The sequence below is a fragment of the Megalops cyprinoides genome, chromosome 21 (genome assembly GCF_013368585.1).
Source record: "Megalops cyprinoides isolate fMegCyp1 chromosome 21, fMegCyp1.pri, whole genome shotgun sequence".
NCBI lineage: Eukaryota > Metazoa > Chordata > Actinopteri > Elopiformes > Megalopidae > Megalops > Megalops cyprinoides.
The window spans coordinates 14,106,590-14,133,063 of NC_050603.1; the positions used below are offsets into that span (position 1 = coordinate 14,106,590).

Here is a 26,474-nt window from a genome sequence, read left to right on the forward strand (position 1 = left end):
GTGTGACAATCGCAGCTATCACGAATGCATTCAAACTGCTCGCTTCGGGACACATCAGAGGTTAATTAGCAGGTCTGACAGTTTTGACATTCTGTAGTCCGTGCGTGCCTTTGTATCTTCCCCAACAGCACTGTCACTTCAGAGGTTTGAGCCTACAACCTCCATGACCAGAAGCCAGTGCACAAATCCTAACACAGGGCCTGCAGTGTGGTGTAATGGTTGAGCAGCTGGCCTTGTTGCATATCTGATTCCTTGGTGGAGCCCTGCCTTTGTATCCTTGATCAAGGTACTTAATACAAATTGCTTCAATAAATAACCAATGATTATATAAATGGATGACATGTAAAATGTAAGCTATGCATGTCTCCCTCCATAAGGGTGCCTACTAACCACATGAATAATGCAGAGTTGCTATCCCATGCCGCACCAGTATATTGCATTACTACAGTATGGATAACCAAAAGGTGGACTGTTTTCCAGGGTTGCAGGTGTTTAACAGGAACTTGGAGGTGCTTCATGACAAATGGAAATCTTTTTGGGACTAAAAATAGAAATGACTTCACCGCTTACTTAAGTCCACCGACTGCCCCCTGAACACTACCTTGCCCATCTGTCTCTGTCCCTCATGTAGGAACACCTGACACCTGATGAATTTTTCATTGGGGAGCGCTCTGATGAGCACTGCAGCACCGCCATCAGCAGCAGTCTGCAATATTAATCCTGAGAGTGTGTGAGAGCGGAGGAGAGGAGAAGAGAGGAGGGAGGGGGGAAGGGGGTTTATGTAATAGGGGTTGCTGCTGACTGTCTGCAGAGTATCTCTCTCTCTTTCTCTCTCTCCCTCCCTCTCGAACTATCGACGTTTCCCTTCCCCCTTTCAAAACCTCCATTCTTCCTGGTGGCTATATCTGTGAGTGCACACACACAGACACACACACACACACATTCCCCGTCACACAAATTCATATTCTTTTCTTCTTTTATCAGTGTTATTACCACGGTTTTTTTTTAATTTTCTCTCAAAATAAATAACTGTCCATTTTTGCTCAGATTGATTTCTCTTTGCACTACATTGATATTGCTTGTATACGTGTGGGAATATGTATCGTCCAAATGTATCCTGACAGTAAATCATGTGAACCTTTCTGTTCATCAATCTGATGAACAAGAGCCAGGCACAACAATTAGATTGTCAGAAGGCCCCAAACAGCTCTGTATGAGTAAGTATCAGGACCATGCAGAGTAGTGGTCAGGAAACTTTCAGATGAGGAGGGGTAGGAGACAGCATGTTTTCGTATCATAGGTAGAAAAATGATATTGTATCCTTGAATGAAACAGCCAACCTGATTTGTTAGACACGTCATTGAAGACAATGCAATATTCTTAAGTACACAAATAATGTAATAACGGAATTGAGTCAGTCAGAGAAAGGACATCTTGTAATGGAACACTGAGAGGTGATTTACTGGCAAGGAAAACTTTAAGACCAAGGCACACTTCCAAGGCACGGTAAGAAACAATAATAACAAGTCATATGACATTAGAGGAGACATCATTCACATGAAAATCTGTCTGATGCTGTAAATTAGGCTACTATAGACGCAGAAAGCTGAAATCATTCATGTTTCAGAGTTACCTCTAATCGGCAACTCATTCACACCTGGCAGGGGCACTGACCTGTTCAAATAACAACTTGAGATGAATAGCTAACAGAACACATGCCGAAGGTACCATGAGGATCTCCGTAATGTGAAGGGAAGGAAATAATATTATAATGACTAAATAAAAATATTCACACTTCAACCACACCCACATGCTTGCTCCTTACATTCAATGACCCTGAAGATGTGACTTTTTCATTCATGAAAATGGATGAAATCAAGGAACTGTAATTGTGAAACAGTGTCTACATGTCTTACATGTGTCATTGGTCAGACAGAATACCCCTCAGTGTATTGGTCAAACACTGACTTGATATTTTGTGTGCTGCGTAACACCACGTTGGACCCCTGCCCTGACCACGCGCGCTGACGCCCCTTGCTGTGACCCTGGCTATGTAACACGAACACACGCACAGATGCCCACACACACTTGCACACCTGACTCAGGCAGAGGATACGTAACGAACGCCGCAGGGGGTTCCCTCAGAGCCACGAGAGCAGACGCTCAGTGTGAAATGGGCAGGAAACAACACAGCATTAATCCCGCAGAGAGAGCAAACACAGCAGCCTGCCTTAGTGAAAAAAAGAGGGGAGGAGGGGCTGTGCCTCTTGATGGGATTCTGCTGGCTGAAGAAGGCAGCAGACAGGAGACTCCTAAAATGATCCTAAATGGACACATTTTGGGATACAAAAGGATTCTATCGATACATGCAACACAAATACTGCATGTGTGCCTATTCACATTCTGAGGGCACTGATCCTGTAATTCTTCATATTTAAAGCTGACACTCATTTTGTTAGCTGGCATTCAGGTTTTCCATTGGAAGTATTTGTTTTTAAGCTGCATCCGTGTCTGTGTTTTGTGGGTCATACAGGAATGCACATGGATCAAAGTGAAGGGTACAGGGGACCTGACAATGGGCACTACACGGCATGATGAAGTGCCTTTACGTCAACACACATTGTAACATTACATTAAATTACATTCATTTAGCATACGCTCTTATCCTGAGGGACTTCCAGTACAAAAGAACGTTGTTGACGTACTGACATGTCGTCTTTTGCCCTTACACTAAACTGAACAAGCTTAATAACTTTATTTGTCACACTAACGGGGCAGGAGGCTGATTTACAATTAACACATCTTAGGCTCTAACCTGCAACTGACCGATCCCCTGTCCAATTTCGTTGGCTCTGCTCCACACCTTCTACAGTAATTACACTCCTAAAGTAACGCCAACTCCAAAAAGCATATCTTATTAGTCAATAAGTGTCCTTCGAAATCGCTACTGCTGACAAATCAAAGGCTGTAACAGCAGTGACGCACACGCTTTTTGGACTACAATTCAGACGTCTAAAATTCTAGCTCAGTTATGAAACCGCAATCAGAATGTTAAACGGTGAGTGAGGAAAACATTTAGTGGATGGTAGGCCTAATGTAAATTACGACGATTAATCGTCGGTATATGTGCATACACAAGATGACACTTTATCCACATTTATTTCTGCTAGCTTCCTTAAATATGTGGTATTTCTCCTCCTTTTTTAAAAAATAAACGCTCCTAAAAATCGGTCTGCCAAAAAACGCAACGCATTCACGCCGAGCTCCCACCTGTTGAAAACTTAAAAACGTCACCAGGAGGACTGGTTAGCAAAGCACAATGTTATGCAATTAAGAACATATTGTTCAACTTGTAATTTTTACTCTGAACACATTCGTGGTTTGTGGTATTTTTAACTTTATATCCTTTTATTTTTCTTCATAAGATGCTCCAGAGCAGAGAAAATCGTTTCACATATGAAGATTTTGGTTGTATTCAATTGTACAGCTCGTCTTTATTTTTTGGCGTCACATGGAACATTCTCGGTAAGAGTCAGGCCAGTACGTGAATGTAATGCAAGCAGGGTTATGGGGTCCCAGGACCGTAATGTACGGCGTTCTAGTTGCAAATATCGTTGTACTTAGTAAGGATTGGGTGATTCTAAGAAGGGTGTATCCGCGAGGAGTGAATTACAGAACGTGTGTTCTGTTTAGAAGTAGAGCCATTTGAGATTCGGGAAACCCGACAATGCACACCTACAGAGGTTCCGCTTTAGCGCAGTCCAAGAATCGGTGAAGAATTGCCCTCAGTTGAGTTGATATTGAAAGATATGTTTCAATAGCCTACACACACAATTACATAAACGCAACTAAACACGTTCCCTTTCTTTCTCGTCCTCTCACTCACTTCCACCTGCGCGCACCTTCTTCAAAGCCGAGATTTCCAGGAGCGAGGAGACAACAGACGGTAAAAGGAGGACTGTTCATCACAACACGCAGAGGCGGAGGAGGACCTCGTGAGTGCGCCTTGGTGCATCGCCTCTGATGTTAAGTAACAGCGCAGAAAATCCTGCAGACATCCTCCTGCACAAGCACGACCTGTTTGAGACAGGCAACTCGTTACACCCCGCAGGAGCCCACACATCACATAAAACATGGGTTCCACAAGCTAATTCATCATAGTTAAGCACCATGCAAGGGTTGCTTTTCCATCTCTGCTGCTAAGCCTGGATCAGAATCAGTATTTCATCGTAGATTGTTGGATAAGGATTGGGGTGAGTATGCAGATCTCTTAATCTGTTGTCAAGGGCAGAAAGCAACCTGCGCTGAATGTCCCGCACTCGCTGCATTAGAAACACCGCGCTTTAGCATTCCAGATTGTGTGCACTGTGCATGGTGTTTTTTTTTCAGTCAAAGCCCCGTCATTTTTTTGTTTGTAGCGCCAGTTGTCAAGAATCCATGACACTTACAGAGCCATTTTCCAGCGAGATGGAAACATTACACTTTTTGCAGAACATGTGAAGACATTTCACATGTGAGATTGTTCAACTGGGAAATAAATTGATAAGATTTCTGGTAAAGATGGCACGGACACAGAAGGACTGCAGAAATTAAACTACGTGGTTTACATTTTGATTCTTCTCTGGACGGATTACGTGTATTCCACAATCTGCGAGAACCGGAAACCTCTGTCCTTATATAGAGATGGACAGAGTGTGTTTCCCCCTGACTGCAAGGCTCATGTCGCCCACTAGTTCATTGGCATGCGTGTTCACGTACGCACTGCGCCGCCCGTCGCCCACGCGCTCACTCCACCGGGGAAACCGAGAATCCCTACCAGGAACACCTCCCGCTAATTTATGTCTTCTTTATCTAAACGATTGGTTCCCCGAAATATTAATCATATTCTGCCCGACAGCGAACACAGCACGGTACTTTGTATACGGATCATATTCTGCATCAGAAACTGTGTAAACATGTCAATCCATAAATAATATTCAGATTAGGGAATAAAAAAATTAAGATAAGACCTCTATTCATTATAGGTTCAGTGATCTATGTCATTGCCAGTTTAAGCACCATGGCTAGCTCCCTGAGACTGTTTCAGGACCAAGGAGAGCGATCCAATGATTCAGGTTTTCTTGTCATTGGGGAGGGGGGAATGGATGCAAATCAGCAAAATAAGATCTAAGGAAGGGGTAACTCTATTCCTTTACACATACATGTAATGTATTATAAAAAATATTGTCCCGCACTACGAAGACTGCAGGCCATGGACTGCAGGCCAGGGTCTTGTTTTTTAAATTGCGGTGAAATTATGAAAATAGGTGAATATTCAGGTAAAAACATGAACATGCTTTTATTATTTTCTGCTTTCATCTTGTATACTACGGCCAGGGCAAGTATATTATTGCCAAATGAAGTTGTATTTGGATTCTGGGAGGAGATGGGGGCAGGCTTAATCGACAGGAATGCCACAGTAACGGCTGTCAGTCATGCATAGTTGTAAAGATTACATGCACACCAGCTCTGTACGAGTAGCCGCAGTGGGAGGGGTTGGTTGCTGCGGCATTTTTATGAATGAAATCTTGACGGCATCCCCCCTTTCTTTCTCTCCTCGATCAAGTCATTGGCTGGAACTGTGAACACATCGACACCCCCACCCCTACCCCCCTACAACACTGACGTCAGAAAGGTTCTGGGGAAAGCAAAACGCGCAAGCACCTTGCTCCCAGCTATCAGTCCGACGGTCTACAAGAGAGCTGTGACTCACCAGTAATAGCCACGTAAAGCTCGCTGGACAGGAGATACAAAACGGCGCACTGGATCTTGTCGCATTGCCATTTCGACCAAAGCGCGGAGCACAATACTCTGTTCCTCTACGAGAAATGGAGATCTCTAAGCTTTAAGGGTCTTATAAACCACCTGCGTTTCCCTGCGATTTTCACATCTCTAACGGGAGACTGCTCTGCTGTGGACTCCTCGAACTTATCTTGAATGCTCACTCAACGGTAGCGCGTGCTTTTTATTCGCACCTTTACCCAAAATCAGGTAAGTGTGTATATTTTGTTTATTTATGCTTGGCTGTGTGGGTTTGTATGTGTACCTGGTATGCAGGAGTGCTGTCTACCCGAAAACAAAAGCCTCGAGAACTCAGATGGAATAATTACCGTCAAAATGACGTTTAGTGTACAGGGTAGATTATGTAGAACAATCGGCCAGGCATTAAGTTGCTTTGCGTCTTTTTCAACATTACATCACTGTTGATATGAGAAGACAAGAGAGCCCTGTTTATTGTATTTTAAGGTTTCACTGTATTTATCTACGCCAGTGTATTACTCTAAAATATATATACATACTATAATACCTAGGACACGTATGCAATTCTTATGATGTGATATTTGATGTTGTTAAAATCTGAAATAGTCTACATTTTGTGTGTTCGGTTCTGCAGCGAGTGGACTATAAACGATTAGTTCTATGCTTAGACACGGCCTCATCAGAGTAATTCGACTTAATTAATTTCTTCTATCGCTTTAAACTGTCAAGGACATGAATATTAATGTCCATGCTTTCCGAATGACACACAAAAAATAAAAATGTGCAATTATGCCGATTTATGTCACGTTTCTGAGAGGGATGAGAGCAGTTATTTATAGAATCACGTTATAAATACCCCGTGCGCACGAGCTCTGCTTTAACGGCGCGTGCTGCATTTTCCCTCCATCATCTTTTTTTTTTTTTCTTTCTGGGCACATAAACGTGTGACAGGCGCATGTGACTGGCTTTATGCATTCAGTACATAGCATGACTTTATCCGGGCATATGGTGAAGAGGGTCTGTCCTGAATGTAAAGCCGTTAATGGTATTTTATGCAGGGAAAAAAACAGGATTGTAAAATGATTGCGACTCTGTATTAAGTGAAGGCAGGCCTCATGGACAGTCTGACACAGACAGGGGTGAGTCAGGGCTTTGAGCCAGATGGTGATCGCTGCTTGGCTCTGAATTTCGTCTCCTCTACCCTTTTCCCAGGAGTCCCCTGATGAACGCCAGCGAGTCCCATGATGGCTGGGTGGGGGGTGCAGAGGTGGACCTCTCCTCCACCCTCCCCCAGGAGCTGCCGCTCAACCCCTGGGATGTGGTGCTGTGCGTGTCCGGCACCCTCATCTCCTGTGAGAACGCCATCGTGGTGGCTGCCATCTTCTACACGCCCTCACTCCGCACACCCATGTTCCTGCTCATCGGGAGCCTGGCCACGGCGGACATGCTGGCCGGGCTGGGTCTCATCCTGCACTTCTTGTTCCGCTACATCGTGCCCTCCGACGCCGTGCAGCTGGCCACCGTGGGGCTGCTGGTGGCCTCCTTCAGCGCCTCCATCTGCAGCCTCCTGGCCATCACGGTGGACCGCTACCTGTCCCTGTACAACGCGCTCACCTACTACTCGGAGCGCACGGTCACGCGCACCTACATCATGCTGATCCTGACGTGGGGCGGGTCCATTCTGCTGGGCCTGCTGCCGGCGCTGGGCTGGAACTGCCTGCGGGACAGCGGCTCGTGCAGCGTGGTGCGCCCGCTGACGCGCTCCAACCTGGCGCTGCTCTCGGGCTCCTTCCTGGTGGTGTTCGCCCTCATGCTGCAGCTGTATGCCCAGATCTGCCGGGTGGTGTGCCGCCACGCTCACCAGATCGCCCTGCAGCGCCACTTCCTGCCCTCCTCACACTACGTCACCACGAGGCGGGGCATCTCCACGCTGGCGCTCATCCTGGGCGCCTTCGCCAGCTGCTGGCTGCCCTTCGCCGTCTACGGGCTGCTAGGAGACGCCTCCTACCCGCCCCTCTACACCTACGCCACGCTGCTGCCCGCCACCTACAACTCCCTGCTCAACCCGCTCATCTACGCCTTCCGCAACCAGGAGATACAGAAAGTGCTGTGGGCCGCCTGTTGCGGCTGCCTGTGGCCCGGCTTCTCCTGCCGTTCCCACCCCCCCAGTGACGTGTAGCTGCTGGGAGGCACCCGTGAGGAACAATGACCCCACACAAAGCTAGGCTCCTGACATTGCAGCCATAGGGTGGGGACTGTGGCACTTCCAGATACTCTGAATGAGCCTTTCTGTCTGTCTAACCGTGTGTACACGTGTGTGTGAGCGTGTGTGTGAGTGTCCATGTATGTGTGTGTGTTTTCTGATCTCATGGAATGAGAAGCACTTTAAATAGCATGCATTCTGAGCTCTGAGCAATCATTAAAAAAGAGAATAACTCACAAACACATGATGTGCCAAATTCACAGCAGTATGAAATTGTTACCAGTAGAATAATTAATCATTGACTGAATGAATATTTAATCATTTGTAATTTTGTTGATACAAAAGCTGATGGATCCATAAGTGACTTTAAGTTTATTTCAAATGTCTGCCCTGAAATATTGGGGCAGTTTGTGGTGCTGACACAGACCCAAGGTCTCACGTTCCCTTAACTGGACCCTGCCACTTTTTTTGGCCTCTTCATAAGTTGAAAATAAGGAACGTCCGACTCACTGTTAAAAGTGGGATTTGCCTTGTGGGAAATGTAGTTTAATGCATGCATAAGCCATTGACGTACTCCGTGACAAAAACCTGTCATCTAGTTTCCTTTTATTCTGTTCCTGAAATACAATGCAATGTGCTTTCAGTACATTTAAAGAAAGCTACTGGTGTGTACTACACATTCCATCCCGGTTTCACAAGCCGCCACTGCCAGGACAGCGTAAAGCCACATCACTGTATCGGACGAAACTGGAACATTAGCGCTCTCTAATGGCCAGAAACGAGCATGATCCAGTGGAACGGATAGTTTCAGTGTAAGTCTGTGTCCAAGCCCAAACATGTCAAGTGAAAAATGTCGTTTTCGTTTTGAATTGGGAATGTAATGTAATGTAAAGAGTAGTGAATGAGAGAAGCGAATTGTTGGTATTGTCATTTTAACTCGTGCCTCACTCTGAAACCAAACCCTGACATTCAGAGCTAATATTACAACCATTTGCACTATATTATATTTTGAGATATATTTTATTTTGGAGAACGAATGTGTATATAATGTATGTCTGTATTTCTACACACAAAAATGAGCAATCTGTGGCCAAATTCATACGTCTCGAGAGACAAAGACACTGTCACGTCTTTGAAACGTGTTTATTTGCACAAGGTATCCCAAGATACGACCAAAGTGACGACACTTTGGAGATGTAATGCATATACGTCGTTGTAGCACAATGTCATGAACTGTACGATTATGAAACGTTTTAATTGGAATGTACTCTTTGTTTACATCTGAAAATAAAAAAAACCTTAATTTTTTATTTACAAGGTCTCGTGTCATTATATATCACCCTAAGAGGACAGCACTCTATAGCTACGTATGTTTAAATGTGCTTTCAACTGCCATTATGCAGCATTTCAGTTTCTTATCGAACTATAACTTCGAAAGACTACATTCTCTTTAGGCTACATGCTAAAATGATAAACTATTTGAAAGAGAAGAAACACATGTGTTGCAAACTGGTGTCTTCTTGATACCAGTAGCTTTAGTGGAAGAACCATTTTTTCTGGTGGATATATTGATTTAGAGACATGTAGCCGTACAGAATCATTCATCAAGAATCAATCGAGTCCAACTTGCAACATAAAGTTAGAGTGGGAAATATATATATTCCGAGTGCTGTGACAACGTGCACAAACATACACTATTATCTTCGTTTCTGCCGCCCAGTTTGCAGTGCCATAAGCTTCAATAGCCACAAACCATTGACCAACAAGATTTTTGTCCATAATAATCTTACCGTTCTGATAAGACTCAACGACGAGGACAACTCTTGAACATTGCAATATTGACTCTGTAACTTCGGGTTAGCATTTTACCCCCAAGTGGCAGCCAGAGGAACCAGAGACAGAAAATGAGAAAAGTTTCATTGCCCCCAGATGCAGATTAAATGACGTTATAGCATGTTTTTCATGCTATTGTTTTTCTTTCACTATTGTAGTGACTGACAGTGGGGAATAATAAAAGAGACAGACCATTAAATACTGTGTGAACTGTGGGGAATCTTTAACAAAACGCAGCACAGCGTTCCAAGGTATTCTCTCACTCATTTGCATAACGCACGTACATGATTGCTCATTACACCACATTAAAAAGTCAATGCTGCCACCTAGTGGTGCAGAATTGAGCATGACGAACAATGGCCACACCAGTGTGTCCATTCGAGTCAAAAGGTAAACATGGGAAGTAAGAATTTTTGTATGTTTTTGTGTATATGACGCACTGCAAAAATATAAACGTTACTGTACTATCCCTGAAGATATACATTGTCATCAGCCAAATTATTTATAATATGTTCAGTTGTGAGTTATATAGGCCTACATATACGCTCTGGATTAATGTTATTAAGGGCATTATTTTTATTACAAAACAATGAAAGGTATTTCGGCTTGCAGTAGTGGACTAAGTAACAAAAACAATAGGAATAAGGATGTAATATTTAAAAGAGGACAATAAACCGATATTGCCACGTCTAACTTTAAATTTCCATTAATGCAGCTACACGTTTTTTTCACGTGAGTCAATAGCCTATATACCTTGTTCTGAAGCAAAATAAAAATATTCTCACTCAATAAAGAGGGGTGAAATGGATCCCTCGACATGTCTACTGCTTAATCATTTAACGGTAGTATTTACTTTAATCTCAGGGTCCTGCTGTTCAGCTGATTCAGATAATAAGATTTTTTTTTCACGTGGGTAAAAAGAGAGTGCGCTCTCGAGCAAAACCAAGTTATGACATCTTTAGATTCCCATCCTATTACACAAAAACGTAGTGCGCTGTTCAACATGAATGCATTATTGCGTGTGCGTATTTCTGTGTGTGTGTGTTTGCTGGTGTGGTTTATTTGTGTTGTGAGAGGATGAGGGCTGTGTGTGATATGTATATGCTGGTGTGTTATAACCTGATATCAAAGTGTGGAACAAATTAATATTATTAAGTTTCCTGTGAAGTGATAGCAGAGGGTTACATTGAGAGGTGGAAAATGTGGCTGTAGCCCCCATTGTATTTTTAAATAAGTTAACATTATTTAATTTAGTGAGTTTTAGGTAGGTTTGGTGGTTGACTGTAGTGTTAACTTGTTAAACGTGTGTTTTTGCCAAGGTTTGTAAATCAGACCTTCCTTATACTCAAATAAAGCAAAGGTCAGCGTTGTACTGGTTCCCTCAGTGGAAATGGGGTACAGCCCATTTCTCCTTATCCTAATGTAAGTACAAGGTGCCTTGAATGTAATCCATTAAACACTAGACTGATAAACTCTCCATGTGTTAGTGCCTTGTGTACATCTCAAAGTAGCATGTTAGAGAAAGCTCAAAGTAAACCATTCCCTTTAGGGGGAAGCAGTAAAATGGTTGTGCTGGGGATTTTGACTTTTGAATATGATTCTCAATAGCCAAAATGCTAGCAAATGGCATTTGTGTGTCAGGGTTTCACAGGGCTATACACATTCATGACTGTAGGAAAACAGCTCTGCAAATTGTAGTACGTCTATAGGCTGTCTGTGACTCAGATCATAAATCTCATTGTAGTTACCAAAATCAAATGCGTTTTCATTGACAAAGTGAAAATAACTTACTGTGCCTAAATTGCCATGGCTACATTCATTCCTATTGACTAAGCCATGGTGCACTTTGCTGCATATTACTGTTCATCACCCTGCTTCTAGAAACAGATTCAGGACATCTGCAGGTAGCAGCCCAAGTGACAATAGATTTTATCTTAGAAAGACACTAGATCTGATCAGCTGTTATTGCTTACCATGCATGCTACAGGTGTACTAAGAACTGCAGGTTCAGGACATTTAGTACAACAATCCTGATACAAATGAGAATGATATCAAAGGAAGTATACTTACTGCTTCAAACGGAACCAATGTGTCTAAAGCCAAATCATGGTTTACACCTCTTCATACTGCGGTGGACATAACTTTGGTGTCTTTAAATTTCTCACCTCTAGAGGGCAGAAGAGATCTGTGTGATTCCAGCAACACATCAAAATGGCTGGACAGAGAATAACAGCACAGGTAGTGGAGGCTCACTTCAAAGTCAGTATTTGGAGCCCTTAGGCTAATATAAAACTATATTTACATGTACAGTACAGTGAACTACAGATTTGTATGAACACTGACAGAATTAACAATCAGTGGTCATTTCTACTGCATTAATGAATATTTTCTACTCATTTCTTATGTTGAGAGCAAATATCTAATACAAGACAACAAATTAGCAGAACATATGCTTTTATTTTGTTATCTTTGTGCAGTAAACAGTTATGTCTTTATATTTTTTCAGTATCATACCACTTAAAAAAGCACAAGGCATTTTATCATGCTTTTCAAATAACATCTACCAAAATTAAAATTAACAATAAATATACACTCACACACATATTCTTAGAACCAAAACAATGAGGTTACCAAAACAGTAACAAAACAATAAATACAATAAACATTGGTGGATGTTATACATTATAAAGGTTTTCGAACCATCTCTTTACATGATCTCTTTTCCTTGAACAGCTTTGCCTCAAGATTGCCGAGAAGAAAAATAGTTGAGTACCATTAGAAGGAATAGCTTTTGACTAACATGAACGTGCCACCATAACACAGTAAGCCAGCCATAATTAGTGCATTCCCCTTTACAGACCCCCCCATGTTTTTTAACAAAAAACCAAACAAAAAACAACATCAAATAATGTGAAATGTATGGTACCAATGATAATTTAAAATATAAATCATCAAGCACTAGAAGTTTGTTCTCAGGCCTAAGGTTACTTCAAACCTTTATTCAGAAGAGGATGGATTGTTTTTGCTCCACTATAATGTCTAAGAGAACCAGCTGCTGGTTCTGGATGTAAAGACTGTTCTCTTTCTCTTTCCCTGCATGCTTACAGCAAGCTTCACAAGTGGAGTTCTCTGAAGGTTCTCTTTCACTTTTGCTTGCCTGCAATGCAAGGACACAGTTTGAAATGCAGATTTGAAAGAAAAAAACCTGAAAAGTGTTGGTTGGGGAGGGTCAGAGGGGGAGGGGCACTCGTACCGTTGTGTAGTGTGTACCGTGTCAAAATATATGGCTTACTGACATTTCTCAATGGACTTGTTCTGTAACACCTGGGGCATCATTTGAAAAGTTCGCCAACCACCTCCGCCAGAGGGAGAGAGAAACGGTGTGTGTTTTGGCAGGGCAGGAGGACTCAGGTGAAATGTGTATGTGTGCTGTGGTGTGGAGCCTAGCAGAGCAGCAGGGCCTCGTCATCGCTGGTCTCAGTCTTGGCCGTGGCCTCCAGGCAGGCGTCGGGGACCTGCGCGGTGTGCACCATGCCGCAGTGTTCGCAGGGCCCGTCCCGGAAGGCCGCCCGGGCCCGGCTGCCGGCGCCCGCGGGAGGCGGGGTGGGCTCCAGCAGCGGCCGGGAGCACTCGCTGGAGTCAGTGTCCGAGGCGGCGTCCGACACCGGGATGAGCAGCTCCACGTCGTCCTCCTCATCCCTGCCGCCGCCGGAGTGGTCGAGGTGTCGCAGGGGGCTCTGGGTGGGGCCCCCCGCCGACCGGCCCAGGGAGAGGCGGACCCAGCGCAGGCTGCGGGACACCCGGTTGAGGGCGCTGGAGAGCTGGTTCCTGCCGGGGGCGGGGCCCTGGGGCTCGGCGTTGGCGCTCTCTCTGGCGCCCTCCGCTGCGCCATCCCTGCCCGAGGGCTGGGTGGAGCTCGCGGACACGGACACGATGGCCTCCACCGCCGACGCCGGGGGCGTCTTCTGGGGGAGGGGTGCGACGAGGCCCCCCACGGCTCCGGGGATGTCCCGGCGGTCGGTCTCCGTGTCCGTGTCGTCCGAGTCGAGGGGCAGCAGGCCCCTGTGAGCCCCTGTCCTGTCCGGCTCGCGGGCGCCGCTTCCTGTGCTCTCCTCCGCATCGGCGGACACCAGCGCCAGCGACCCCGAGCGCCGTGAGCGGGTGAAGTTGAAGAGCCGTCTCCAGATGTTGCTGTGTCTCCCCGACGTGGGGAGTCTGATTGAGGTAAATCCAAGCTGGGAGCGTACCGCAAGTCTCAGGTTCTCTAACACTGATGCCTTCAGAGAAAAACAGGAGAAAGGTGCCTCAGTAAAATGCAGTGCTTTTAAGGGACACGTCCATTTCAGGAAGCTCACACAAAATCAGAGGGACTTGCTATGCTTGCTCATGCTAACACACTCACCTGGTTTCCCGAGCACACTGGGAAGTCTTCCACGGGAGGAATAAGGCCCTGGGCGATCAGCTGACCATAAGAAGGCGGAGCCTCCCTCCTCAGGAGCTCAGCCTCCACTCTGGACAGCTGTGTTTCAAAAGACCTGGGGACATATGAATGAGCCTTTCAGAAAGAGCTCTCATTGTGTTCTCACATGATGTAAACAGCAATGGTGTACCACATGATGTAAACAGCAAGCACAAACAACACAAATGAAAAAACAGACTAACTGCTGCTTTGCTATGGCTGAAAGATTAGCAGTAAGAGTGAAGTGCTGCCACAACAATATGGAAAATGCAACCAATGAGGAAACGGACACTGAAACAATACAAAAGCGAAGTAGCTCAACTTGACTAGATTTTCCTAGATGACAAAACATAAGGAATTACACATCTCCGTATCTGAGGCCAATGATTTTGAACTGTGGTAGGGCTTGAATGGTGTCATGTTCACACCCCCTGGTCTAGGAGCGTTGTTAGCCTGGTCTGACACTGTTCCTTGTTTAAATTGAATGGATACACTTATGTTTTATTGTGCTGGAAGTCGCTTTGGATAAGAGCGTCTGCTAAATGAATGTGATGTAATGTAATGTAATGAATCTGCTGAGGATGTGGCACTGTTAGCGTCAGACAGCAGTGCGGCTGCAGCGCGGGCGGGCCGGCCGCGTACCTGCGCTCGAACATGCGCAGCGAGTAGAGCTTGCAGGTGCAGCCGAGGGCGATGACCAGCAGCAGGCCGCAGATGAGGCTGCCGATGACGGCGGCGGTGATGACGCGCGTGGGCACCACCACGGGGCAGCTCTCCTCGTCGCTGCCGTCGCCGCAGTCGTCCTGCGCGTCGCACACCCAGCTCTCGAACACGCAGCGGTTGTTGCGGCAGTGGAAGTTGCCCGGCTGGCAGAAGAAGCAGTTCTTCTCGTCGGAGCCGTTGGGGCAGCGGTTCTGGTAGTTGCAGCGGTCGGAGCGCGGGTAGCAGGCGCCGTTGCGCGAGCAGGGGAACTCGTCCTCCTGGCAGGCCGAGCAGTTGGCTTCGTCGCGCCCGTTGGGGCAGTGCCAGTAGCCGTCACAGCGTTGCTGCTCCGTGTAGCAGCCCCAGTTCCCGCCGCACGGGATCTCCCACGGCAGGCAGAAGCCGTCCACCTGGTAGGTGGCGTTGAAGCCGCGCGCCGCGTTGATCTTGTCGGCGTAGAAGTGGACGCGGAGCTGGCCGGAGGACGACACCACGGCGACGGGGGCGCGGGAGTCGAAGGCGGTCAGCACCCGGAGCAGGCGGCGCGGGTTCTCCTCCAGCCCGTCGTACACCTTGACGTAGTCGCCGTAGCCCGTCCCGTCCAGCTTGAAGTCGGTGAAACGCAGGATGACCTTGCGGTGGTCGCCCGTGTCGATCAGCCAGGTGCAGTTGCTCCCGGGCGGGTAGAAGTCCGGGTAGTTGGGCGAGCTGAAGGTGCCGTAGAAGGTGCGCAGCCACTCGCCGCAGGCGGGCACGTCGCAGTCGATCTCGTCGCCCAGGTCCTGGCAGTCGATGCTGCCGTCGCACTTGAGCGACTCCGGGAGGCAGGTGTACACGCGGGTGTAGCGGGACAGGCAGGGGAACTGGTTGTAGGCGCAGGGCTGGAAGGAGAAGGAGGAGGACGGGTTGGGCTGCAGGCACAGCTCCTCGTCCGAGTTGTCGCCGCACTCGTCCATGGTGTTGCACTTCCAGCCCTCCGGGATGCACTTCCCATTGGAGCAGTGGAACTGGTCCGAGTCACAGCTGATCTCCTCTGATTTCCCTACAATTAAGAACACACCATTAGCTGCAACTTGGTCTTACACAGGCAAGTCATTTAGAATAAGGTACAAGGGAAAGAAGAAAGGAACAAACTATTATTTGAAAGCCAAAGGACATATATATTTATGCACACACTTACCTAAGTAAAGTGTTTTGCAGTAGCGGCACTCATTATGGGAAGATATTTTAACAAAAAGCTATCACATGATTTTTAAAATAAAATTCACAATCGGGTTTATACTGTGTAGCACACCCTACGGTGAGGTATTTCACCAAATGACAACTCTAGAACATTCAAGTAGTGTGCAGGTTATCAGAGAAATATTATTTTACTGTACTGCAGGGTGGTAAAAAAATGCCAGTGACTTACAGTGATACCAAAATGTGATGACCAATTTGTTTTAACGCCTGCGGCTTGCAGTTCTATCATAGGCTTTGGCAGCGCTTGAACCTTGCACTTATTGCCTAGTACATACAGTATGATTTTGGAAGACTGCAAGCCAGTGCGTGACCAGTATGTGAGCTGATAGCAGTTCACTGTTTGTAATAACCAATTAACATATTTATGAAATATATATTCATTATTCCACCTCTGAGTATCTCATAGGCCCATACCCTATCAGTTGTTTTCTGCTGTGATAAACTGGCTAATTATTTGGTTCCTAAGTATGCCATGTAGACCCATAGACATGTTATTAATGCAAAGAAAGACGACTGGAGAAAAAAACAATCCTTGCATTTTTTAATTCTTTACCAATGCATCACCGCAGGCGTGGAACAGTACTCATCACCAACAGCCTTTCTGCTGAGCTATTAATATCTCAGGAGGGGGAATAAGGCTGCAAGCTGCCACGTTGATAAAAGATCGCCCCTGTTCACATCGGCAGCTGTGCTCTAGAATAGATGGCCGTACAGGCCGTGCAGCTGCAAGTAATTTCCAGCCTGTCACCATTTTCTCCAGAAACCCATAAAACTCATAATATAATATGGTTCAGCCTGGAGGAAACAATGAAACCTTCAGCAGAAGTTGGACAAATTGAGCAATAGCTTACTGTTTCGGTTTACCTTTGCTGCTCAGCTGCAACGGCCAGATCAGGCTCTTGAGAAAGCACAACTCATTTTACAGTGGGAGCCGTGCGGACTCCCCGCGAAGAAGAAAAACAAGAGGGAGGTAAAGGATGTGTGTGTGGGGAGGCCTGCTGCTGCATCACTGGAGGGAGGGACCCATGTGACCGGGTCATCGCTGAGGCCCTCACACCCCGCTGTCACGCAGAGAACACGGCTGAGGCCTACCTGTTATGTAAGACAGCCTGAAGCCCTTGCCGGTCAGGCTGTCGTCGGAGTGAAATTTGATCCACACGTGGTCCTGGGAGGAGATGTAGGGGGCCGGGATGGAGGAGCCGCAGGCCCGGTAGCCGTCCAGGTTCTTGTAGGTGCCGATGGAGATCCAGTCTGACCCGCATCTGTGGGAACTCTGGATCTCAAAATCCTGAAAGCTGAGGGCAGAGATTCAGAAGATTACCCAAGATGCTTTGGAGGTAAATTGAGGGAGACAACTGTAGGCATGCCCTTTCACTGCATTTCACTGCACTGGACCATCTAAACATAAAACATGTCAAAGCTGGTATAATCAATGACACATTTAGCCAATCAATCAAGGTCTTTAATGCCTTGAATTTCTTTTTTGTGGGTGCTTGTTAAATGAGATCATTCTCAAACACAGTATAGTTAATTGTTTCAATGAAAGCATCCATCACTCCAGCTGTAGTTATGTTTTTAAACACACACCACAAAGAATCACATCCTGTGTAAGACTGAGAAACTATTCCTGCACTGGTAACCATGGACACCACATGCGGACGGAGAAGAATACCAATGGCCACAGTGCCGTGCAGGCAGCAAAACACTCAAGCCTAAAGTGCACAAACACACAAGGCCCCAGCACAATGAAGTATCTGACGCACATCCTCAAATAAAAATAGATCCTGTTTAAGTAGAGGGCCTAACAAAACAGATCTAAATGACTGGAATTACAGTGTATATGTCTCAATTCGAGCCAGTGGTATATAGTTTCCTGCCCAATCAGAGTGTCAAATGACTCACCTCACCTACATGGGATAAATAACATGGAGGGTTCTGAGAAGACGGGTATGCATCAGTGGCTGAGAGAAGCGCATGCCCACCTGATGGTGATGATTTCTCCCGGGTTGGCCCTGATGTTCCAGCTGCAGTTAATTCTAGCCGGGTACTCAAACGGCCAGCCTGGGCTTGTGATCACCCCGCTCGATGCCCTGATCTGTTCGGCGACGTCCCCGCATGCTGCAGACAACACTGTTAGCCTCCATCAGTATATGAACATAACCAGTAAAGTACACTACTATCCTAAAAAAAGAGCACAAGTCACATTCCTGTACACACTACTCTCCTCTCTCTTTTCCACAGATTCAGCAAATTCAGGAAAACGCCACTGAAACACTGCTGCATGAGGCACCCTCCCGGGCTAGCAGCTCTCGAGGTCTGCAAAACTGAGCTGATTGATGGTAACTCTTATTAAACCAATACATATGTTTGAAACAAAAATGGACTACAAGACCAAAGCGCCATTCATTACTATGAGTGCATCCTCCATTTCAAAATGGACAGGGAAATCAAAATTGCTTCTGTTAATCTTCTTTATTTATCCTTTATTTCATGTAAAAGATGGCAGGGATTGGTGCAAATCTACCATCTCAAGTCCAGTTTCTCTAGGACCAATCAGTTCTACATCCCTTTGACGAGTCTCTCCGACCATCCATGTGAAACTGCAAAGCATTCTGTCACTATCCCGATGTAAACAATGCAAAGGACACCTCCCTCCCAAATACTGCACATGTCAAGTCTGAGTCGTTAATTAAACTTGATTAAATTTTGTTTTAACTGAAGACAGAGCAGCTTGAAGAAAACTTTGACACTGGTCACTTTGAATGCAGAAATCGCAAGGAAACCTACGGAAACACAATAGCTATCTGTGTGAACGGACTCTGTTCCTGGGGGACGTCTGTGGAGAAACAGATGCGCCTCGAACGGAACACATTTATGTAATAACCGTTGGAACTGGACACTTGCTATGTGGGACAGTGCTTTTCATTTACAAGCCTGAGCAATGCAGGCAAGACCAACTTACCATTTGACATCCCTGACACGTATACATTTTCGTTATGTTGGGCACAAACCACATTTCCTGTAAGGGGAACAAAACAAAAATAAATGTAACCATGTTTCAGCATTTTTTTTCAAATAGCCTAACAGACTCGTTGGAGGTTAACGTACCCTTTTTATCAGTGTCAGTAGACTCAGTAGACTTTAGGCACTACACCTTAGCTATTCAATGCTAAGGTTGCACTTTGCTTTTGGCAATGAGGCAATCATCACCCTATACCATATATTATCTATGTCTTAAGAAACCAAAAACTGACCTTTTAAAAAAAATATAGGTTAACACTATTTGGACAACTGAAAACATACTGGTCACAATAATCTCTTTGTTCTTAAAAAGGAGTTGACATTTTATGCCTGCTAGTGTATTTTTGAATAGGCAACGTACTTATTTGTGAATAGTGGTATTCAGAACAGCTATGTAAACATATTGACCCATAATAATTTTTGATAAGCCTCTCTTAGACACTGTCATCACTGTTTCTCCAATTTTTTGTTCTAAACCTAATATTCAGCCCCCTTTGGAAGGCACAATACAGGATTCATATCTCTCTTAACAAATTTAAAAAAAAGTCAAAGATTGAAAGAGTTAAGCTTAATTCTCTGTCATGCAAAAATTCTTCAGCATGCAGCATGAAAGGCAGCTTATTATCACTGATGCTGTGTAATTAACTGACTCCGAACAGTGTTTTTCACAGTAATTTTGCTGGGTTAGTGGTTCTGGGAACAGCAGAAGGGGAGAACAGATTTCCCACACGAAACCCTTCTGCGTGTTTCAACTAGCTGAAATCCTAGCAGCATACATCACAGCACCAACCCGTTCTATTACCTGAATATTAGGCACCATGGAAAACTATCATATCTATCTATCATACAAGGAAATCACAGGCAAGACAAGGGCTCACTGGACAAAATCATGCTGATCTACTTTCTTAATTCATTTAATGTATGACAAAATATGATCAAAATACACAGAGTAAAGTTGTGTTCTGTGATTAGCTGACCAGCAGCAGTCTTCCCAAAGAAAACAACTGAACGCAGCACAGTCATCTGGGAGAACTGTAGGTGGGCTGACTTACATAATAAAGTAGCCTATAGGAAAGACAAAGTGTTCATTTCTCAACAGCTAGCAAGATAAAATTCAGATAACAACTGTGGAAAAACTACAACAAAATGGACCGGTTGGAATGAAACAGATATAATAAAAACCTGCAGGTTTCCAGGCTCAGATGTATGCTAGAGATATTAGGAAGGATTTTATGTAGTAAATAAACCAAAGAATGGGCTTTGCCAATATTAATGTGGATTATGAGAGGGAGAAATCTCCCTGGACACAATATAATCAGTGCACCATGCGAGTGAGCTTTTTTGAACTGACATATCAAAGAAATGCTGGTATATGACACTACACAAATGATTTTAAAGCTGTACAAGTAAAAAATGACGAAAAATAGCTGTCAACGAGTATGCACCATAGGCAAAATAACTGCAAAGATACATAGCAGACCTGATTGCCAATTCTAATGCATCGGTGGCATCTCTGCCCATACTTGAGAGTGACCCAAGGCTACTTGCTCTGAAAAAAAGGTTGTATGTGCATCTAGACAGTATGCCCAATGGGACGTTTCACCCAGATTAGATCATCTCACATTGAATTACCCGAGGGAGCAGAAAAAAATAACCTTCAGAATGGAAGGGGGAGAACCTAATTACCTACCATGAACTACCTAAGGCAAATGCAAAATTACTCTCAAAAATATAAACCCATTGACTGAGAACCTGAACATACTGATCAGCAGTCAAACATTGTCAGAAACTCTGAACTACAATTTATCTGACAATCAGACCAGAATGTGTGAAATCATTGATTTACCAAAGTAATTCCTGTATTCAAACAATAACTCAAACCGTTCGTATTCATCAGAGTCCTGCAAACCGTGTTCTAGCCAACTGTCACAAATCTCCCAGAGAACAGGGTGTAATTTCAGCTACAACCCCACCCCCAACCCTCCCACGACAGTCAATACTCTGTTTTGATTTTTTTTTTTTTTTTTTTTACAGCAGCGGAGACACTGCACTTGAAGAGATCGGCTTCCCTCCGACATGTCCCAGCCCAGACAAGAGGCAGTGTTGAAATTCCACAGATGCAAGTCTGTTTGTGCGCAGGGCTCAGCTGTGCCCCGTCCCTTTGCTGTTTGCTCGTTTGCTGGCTGGTAGCAGCTGACTGTAAATTATGCATGGTGGGAGGCTGGTCGGGGGACAGTCGCTCAGCGTGAACACCATGCTCCGCTTGCCATGGTTATTAGTCCAGCACAGAGCTAACAGAAATAGCGTTGTGTGGCACATTTGTCAGCAGCAGCCTCGTCTGCATGGACATTTTTGTGAGTATAAAAGGCTATTTATTGGAAAAAGATTTAAAAAAAATAAAAGTTGGGGACCACAGAGGGCCCCTGAAAATGCAGGAGTACGACAATAAGAGGTCTAAAAATCAGACCACTTGGTGGCAGGTCTTTGAAATTGGATAGAGATGACTGACACAGCTCATCCAAAATACAACCCAGTCAAACAGTCTTTTAATGCCTGCTGCTCAGCTGGGTGTTGGGCTGGGACAGATTCACTGATACATCACATTGTTAAAAACACCTGGAAAATATAAACAGATTTTTTTAAATGAACCAAGAAATTGTTCTCAGTCGGACAGATAATTCCATGAGCAAGTCATTTCCCCCTTAAGCAATTTTACGCAATCTGTGACGGTCTAACCTTTTAATTTTAAAAGCTATTTTCTGTTCTATCTTTTGAAATTACCAAGTAATTAGGGCTAGAAATGTGTCCCTTTGACAAGCTTGCCGCTGAACTTTCTTGCAGGAACTTGTACATTGACCTCTGTAACACAGAGGAAGGAGGTGGAGGGGTATGGATGGTGATCTGTACAAAGGTGAAAATGCAAATGCAAAGTGAGACAGGTGGGGGGGGTGGGGGGGGAATCCAGTGCTGTTCTGTGGCAGATTTTCTAGGCCCCTCCAAGTCATAAATTTCCAAGTACCATGACGCAAGGTTAGAAGGATTAAGGGAAGCCTCACATCTGATGCAATTGCGACATAAACGCTGCAAACAGAAAACAGCGACCAGGACGGTTGCTAGCCTGCTAGCGCCGCACACCATAGGATTCCACTCGCAATTACTTCACATTACTTTATGTTCACGCTGAACCTGTACAATCTCTGAAAGTCCTATCCATACGCAGATGAAATGGGCGTTATTTTTCAAGCGACCAGCCAACATTCAATACAGGCCTATAACCTGACAGGCTGTACTGTCACAATCCTGTCTGAACATTTATTGTGATTGTCAGATTTATCCAGGCATTCAATAAAGGTATTTAAGGTTTTTAAGGTCAGGTCAACATAAAGTTTGTGATATCTATACTATACAATATCTATACAATAGCTGGTCAGCTTGTGGTTCAGGGACCAAATACAACACTTTTTGACTACTTCAGTGTTATTGTGGCACCATGCATAAATGTAATTTTTCCGCTATTCCGCTATGTTTTTTTTAATTCATATTACTCTTGTTAATGTTTCTAAACTATTGTTGATTGCGGACTAGTACCATTTTTCAGCACTGTTGTAACTGCGTAATGAGTAAAGTCCATAGTAAATTGATCATTTCCATTATATAATAAACAAATCCGCGCTAATGGTGATTCTTTTTGCTTAAAGTGAGAAATGGCTATAAATATTTTAAGAGCGTGACGGCACTGTTTACAGACTTATTTGTACATCATTTTATAAATAGAAAGTGGAAAACACTGGGCAGGACTGCATTTTTTCATCCAGTTCACGTGAAAAAGTCGTTGAAGAGCCTTGCTACACTGATTGGAAAGTAGTTTGCTACAATTAGGAGATAGCCAGACTTTCACCCCCATATAACATTTTCTGAATGTAAACAACTATCAACTAAACACATTGTCATATTGGTCATAAAAGGGTTATACTGGCACATTTTTACGGTGACAGAAATAGGCGTCCCTAAATTAACTAGGTTGTGCAGAGTTGGGAATGACCAGTAATGATAAAAACTACGTCACACAGTATTATGAAAAAATAAAACAAATAAAATAATGCAAAAATAGGAGAATGTTTCCTGATTACGTTACGCTTGGGGGCAACAGTAGCTAATACTAGCTAGACAATATGGCAATATACGTGGAATCTATCGACATATTCAGGTAACCTCAGTTATTATCAACAAAAAGATATAGTCTAGCTAGTTGGGTAACTTTTAGCTAGCTACTTTATCAGACAGCTATCCTCTCACAGCGCCATCATACAGCTGACAGTGACGGCAATTATGTTTTTATTTAGAATGTCTTAATTTAAAACAGCATAAACACATCTTAGCTGACTAGCTAGTTGGACAGCTGAGTTGGCAAATATCAAACACTTAGTATCAAATAAAATTATATACACTACATATAACGCTATAACCGCATACTTACCGATAATGTTGAAACTGGCGATGAGGTGCAAAAATGTCCAGAAAAAGATCCCATTTGAGCCCAAGCCGTAGGCCATAGTAGCAACAGATGGTGCAATTGTATTTCTTACTTTACCAGCTAGCTAGCTAACGTTACCAATTGTGCCTGCCAGAGAGACGAGTGGCGACGTATCCAGCACAAACGCTTAAACTAGATAGCCAGGCTATTAGCACACGCAATCACTTTAGACCAGTAAAATAAACTAGAGAAGACCCTTCAAGACAACACCAGGGACAAATGTTTGCCTTCTGGATGCGTTTACCCCAAAAACGAAATTAGTGAACCAACCAGACATTTGGTATCAGAATTGCCAAAGACGACTTCAAGACCTCTTCAAGTTGTATTGACGGTAAAGTTTAAGTTATACGTTAGCCAATGTCTAACCCCTGCTAGCAGAGAAAATGATATCTGGTGAACAAACCAGCCATCTAATAACGACAAGGTGTTATGTTTTTTCTCTTTCCTTCCATGGATAACATCTGCACCGACGTTAAGCTGAGCCAGCTAGCGTTGTCAAGTTTGCAGTCCAACTGTGCTTGCTCACTAATGTTAAATGTTGCAGCAAGCAAGCTGGTAGTGCTAGCTAGCTAATGCACAAAACAAAAGATCAGACCTACTGACAACTAATATCTAACACCTAGTCTATACCTATTGTAAGATGGCCAAATATTATTGACGTCCTACACATTGTATTACTATCTCTCGATCATAAAATAAATACCTCGCCTACATAACATTTCAAATGTTTATCCGCGGTGTCATTCATTCTAGCAGCTCCAAGCAGAGCAAAAAAGACAAAGGCATTGCCTTTGTAGTAGGTAGCTAACGTTAGCTAGGTAACGTTAGCTAGCTATGTACTTTGTGTTAGCTAGTGAGCGATATCTAGCTAGATAGGCTTTGTCATGACGGCTAACATCATTGTTTCTCAAAAATCTCTTCGCAGACACACAGCTAGCCTGTTTGCTAGCTAATCGTAAAAAAAACTCTCACAAATTCACGAATAAAATTAGCTGACGAGAAAGCCAACTGAATCCTTTTTCTGCAACGCCTACAGCCTCCGACTAGCTACATGTAGCTAACGTTAGCTAGCCAGCGTTAGTAATCGCAACCTCACATTAAGACGGATCGAAAAGAAACGCTCCTTTAACGTATTCGTGGCAAAACACTGCCGCGTTTTTTTCTTATGTCAGTACATCACATTCATAATAAAAGCTGTTGAAAAACCTCGCTGTTTTCTTGAAAAATCCGACTAGCAGCTCATGATATCCCAGGCCCACGGTGCAGTGGCCACAACTATGTGTGGATGTGTGTTGTCACAGCCGGGTATCTCCAGCCCCCGCTGTCTTTGTTTCTCCTCCCCCTCTCATACACTGGAGGTGATAGGTCCTCCACGTCAGACGCACATGGATATGCCTCTTTTGGGCTTGCTGCTGGGTAATGAGATCTGCGGTTCTAAATATACCTCAGCACAAGTATCAAACCACGTTTTATTATGATTTTAAGACATGATGTGAACACTACAAAACGGAATTTTAAGGACGGTGAAGGCCCATCACCTATTTGAGCCGTCCTTTTGTCCGCAAAAGCTTTAACAAGGGTTATGTAACATTTTTGCATGATCTTTTACATAACAGACTATCTCAGTGCAAAAATAATTTGAAGATAATCGGATCAAGAAAAAGTGAAAGGTGGAAAATGAAAAAGCATTAATAATGGGGATATGATCTAATATTTTGAGTGAGAAGAGTCAAAATAAAACATAAAAAAAAAAAAAAAAGGAAGCTGCCATAGTTTAAAAAAATACATAAATATTATTGTCTGTCTTTGGAATGCCATATTTTGTACAATATCTTATCTCCAGAAATGATCATCTCTCATATTCATACATAGTTTAAAAAGTGCTAAATATATTACTCATGATTACTTAGACTAACTTTTTAACAAGGTCAGCGAAAAGGGAATGAGTAGGCTCACCCAAGTCAATATTTAAGTGTGGCTTGCAATTATACAGCCTTGTTAAATGAGTTGTTTTATTGTGGTATTTCCCATTATACATGATTGAAGGATTAAATGGTAAAAGGATTTAGGATTTATAATAGGATAAGCTCTTATTGCAAACCGAAGCTGTTATTCCCTTTTCAACCCTGTTGTGCACTTGCACCTTATTGCCTAGATAAATAAATATTAAAAAGCCTCCAATAAAAACTTGAATGTTCAAAAGACTCCAGTGAGAAGCTTGTTAATTATCAACATTATATTGACATATTGACTGGGGAGAAATATAGTTCTGTGTAATGCATAAGTGGGATGGTTGTAGATGTGACCAATTTTATTGCAGCATCAACACAATTATGACTTATTGTCATTAATGTCAAAGCTTGAATATTTATGGTGCCTGTGAATAAGTTACCTAAAAGCAGCTGCTCCATCTGTTCTTATTTAAGTAGTCATTAAGTGCCCTAATATTTACTCTGCTGTCATGCATTGCAATGGCCCAATCCAACATACAAATTCTGCATTGTGCAAATACACAGCTGTACTGCACTTTATGTGCCATGATATATGTCCCATGACTGCTATTTCATGAGATAACTTTTTATACAGAATAGTGGCTGATGAGTGAATCAATTAGTATCATTTGAGTATCACGGTTGATACATGATTCATCTTGATCAATTGTCTCTCCTTTAATTTGTCTT

General features: G+C 43.9%; 2 protein-coding genes across 2 annotated transcripts; one reads left to right on the plus strand and one right to left on the minus strand.

Moving 5' to 3' along the window:
* The first annotated feature begins 5,705 nt into the window (after positions 1-5,705).
* Positions 5,706-8,069, plus strand: LOC118796588 (G-protein coupled receptor 12-like). The gene is made up of 2 exons (XM_036555564.1): positions 5,706-6,030; positions 7,012-8,069. The coding sequence occupies exon 2, from the start codon at positions 7,022-7,024 to the stop codon at positions 7,976-7,978; it is 957 nt and encodes a 318-aa protein (XP_036411457.1). The 5' UTR covers positions 5,706-6,030; positions 7,012-7,021; the 3' UTR covers positions 7,979-8,069.
* Positions 8,070-12,429: 4,360 nt separating this feature from the next.
* On the minus strand, positions 12,430-25,067 carry LOC118796587 (low-density lipoprotein receptor-related protein 12-like). The gene is made up of 7 exons (XM_036555563.1): positions 23,737-25,067; positions 19,201-19,257; positions 18,221-18,356; positions 17,331-17,533; positions 14,937-16,038; positions 14,238-14,370; positions 12,430-14,112 (listed from the first exon to the last, which is right to left on the minus strand). Exons 1-7 carry the CDS (start codon positions 23,810-23,812, stop codon positions 13,279-13,281), a joined length of 2,541 nt encoding a protein of 846 aa, XP_036411456.1. The 5' UTR covers positions 23,813-25,067; the 3' UTR covers positions 12,430-13,278.
* Between the last annotated feature and the right edge of the window lie 1,407 nt (positions 25,068-26,474).

Bases quoted from the DNA above. Each gene is read 5' to 3' on its own strand.
- LOC118796588 (XM_036555564.1), top strand. From the start codon at position 7,022: ATGAACGCCAGCGAGTCCCATGATGGCTGGGTGGGGGGTGCAGAGGTG.
- LOC118796587 (XM_036555563.1), bottom strand. From the start codon at position 23,812: ATGGCCTACGGCTTGGGCTCAAATGGGATCTTTTTCTGGACATTTTTG. The intron at 19,258-23,736 runs GTAAGTATGCGG...TTCCCCTTACAG, and splicing joins CGCCAGTTTCAACATTATCG to GAAATGTGGTTTGTGCCCAA. The intron at 16,039-17,330 runs GTAGGCCTCAGC...TCTTAATTGTAG, and splicing joins CAGGCTGTCTTACATAACAG to GGAAATCAGAGGAGATCAGC.